The sequence below is a fragment of the Tupaia chinensis genome, unplaced genomic scaffold (assembly GCF_000334495.1).
Source record: "Tupaia chinensis unplaced genomic scaffold, TupChi_1.0 Scaffold000460_1, whole genome shotgun sequence".
Taxonomy (NCBI): Eukaryota; Metazoa; Chordata; class Mammalia; order Scandentia; family Tupaiidae; genus Tupaia; species Tupaia belangeri.
The window spans coordinates 51,583-52,711 of NW_006159969.1; the positions used below are offsets into that span (position 1 = coordinate 51,583).

The window sequence follows — 1,129 nt, forward strand, 5'->3', positions numbered from 1 at the left end:
CCCATGAGCCAGCTGCAATCTGCACACAGACTCTCCTGTTCATGATGATGGGGTATCTCAGGGGGTTGCAGATGGCCACATACCGGTCATATGCCATCATGGACAGCAGAACGCATTCAGTAGAGCCCATGGCAAGAGAGAGGTACATCTGAGAAGCACATCCTGAGAATGAGATGGTGTTTCTCCCTGAAATAAAGTTTGTCAGCATTGGAGTGAGAGCAGAGGAGGTATACCAGATGTCAAGAAAGGAGAGGTTGCTGAGGAAGAAGTACATGGGGGTGTGCAGGTGAGAATCCAAGATGGTGATGGAGATCAGAATAATATTGCCCAGCAAGGTGTTCATGTACATCAAGAGACACAGCACAAATATGATGAACTTAGCCTTTGGGTATTCTGAGAATCCCAGGAAGAGAAAATCTGTTACAGATGTCCAATTTGCCTGGAACATTTTATAATGTTATATTCATCTGTATCCAAGAATAAGTAGGTTAATATCACATATTATATATAAATAAGCAACACATCCCTTCTATATATTCTGGCATTTTTTCCTCCATATGAATTTGTGGACTATACTTAAATGGTCATCTAGGTTAGTGATAGTACTAATAATGCATGTTTGAAGGAATAGGTTATAAATAAAGAAATACAAGCAAGATGTTAACAAATAAGTCCTTGAAATGTTATATTTGCTTTCTGGGGATAATGTTCAAATGGAGAGAGTGTTTTTTAAGTAAATGTCATGATATGGAACCAGGAAAGAATTTTTTTTCTTCCTCTCATTTCCCCAAATTATCTTTGTAACTGATTTCTGACTGTCTCTCTTTACTTCCAAACCATTGAAATAATTTCCCTCCCTTAGTTTGGTAATAGTCTTCTTACCTAGATAGTTTTCTGTATTCCAAGTTCACAGTTTCCTCTGATGCTCCTAGAGATATATTCAAAATAATTGGAAAGAAAGAAGGGGTCAAAAAGGCATAGACAGGCCCAGTTGTGATGACATAGCAGTGTACAAAGCTCTGCAATGCTCAAAGCCCTCCAGGAGATTGGGGTTCTGTTTCTGAGTTAACTTTTACATACCATGTGACCTCAACCCTGGTATGTTGGTAAAAGCTGGAATAGACATGCA

The 1,129-nt window shown here is 39.0% G+C and overlaps 1 protein-coding gene across 1 annotated transcript in view; it reads right to left on the bottom strand.

The window, feature by feature from the left end:
* LOC102497709 (olfactory receptor 13F1-like) overlaps positions 1–448 on the bottom strand; it is a 962-nt gene extending 514 nt beyond the window's left edge. The window contains 1 exon segment of the mRNA XM_027774601.1: positions 2–448. Coding sequence (XP_027630402.1) covers positions 2–448 — 447 coding nt within the window.
* Positions 449–1,129: the final 681 nt, after the last annotated feature.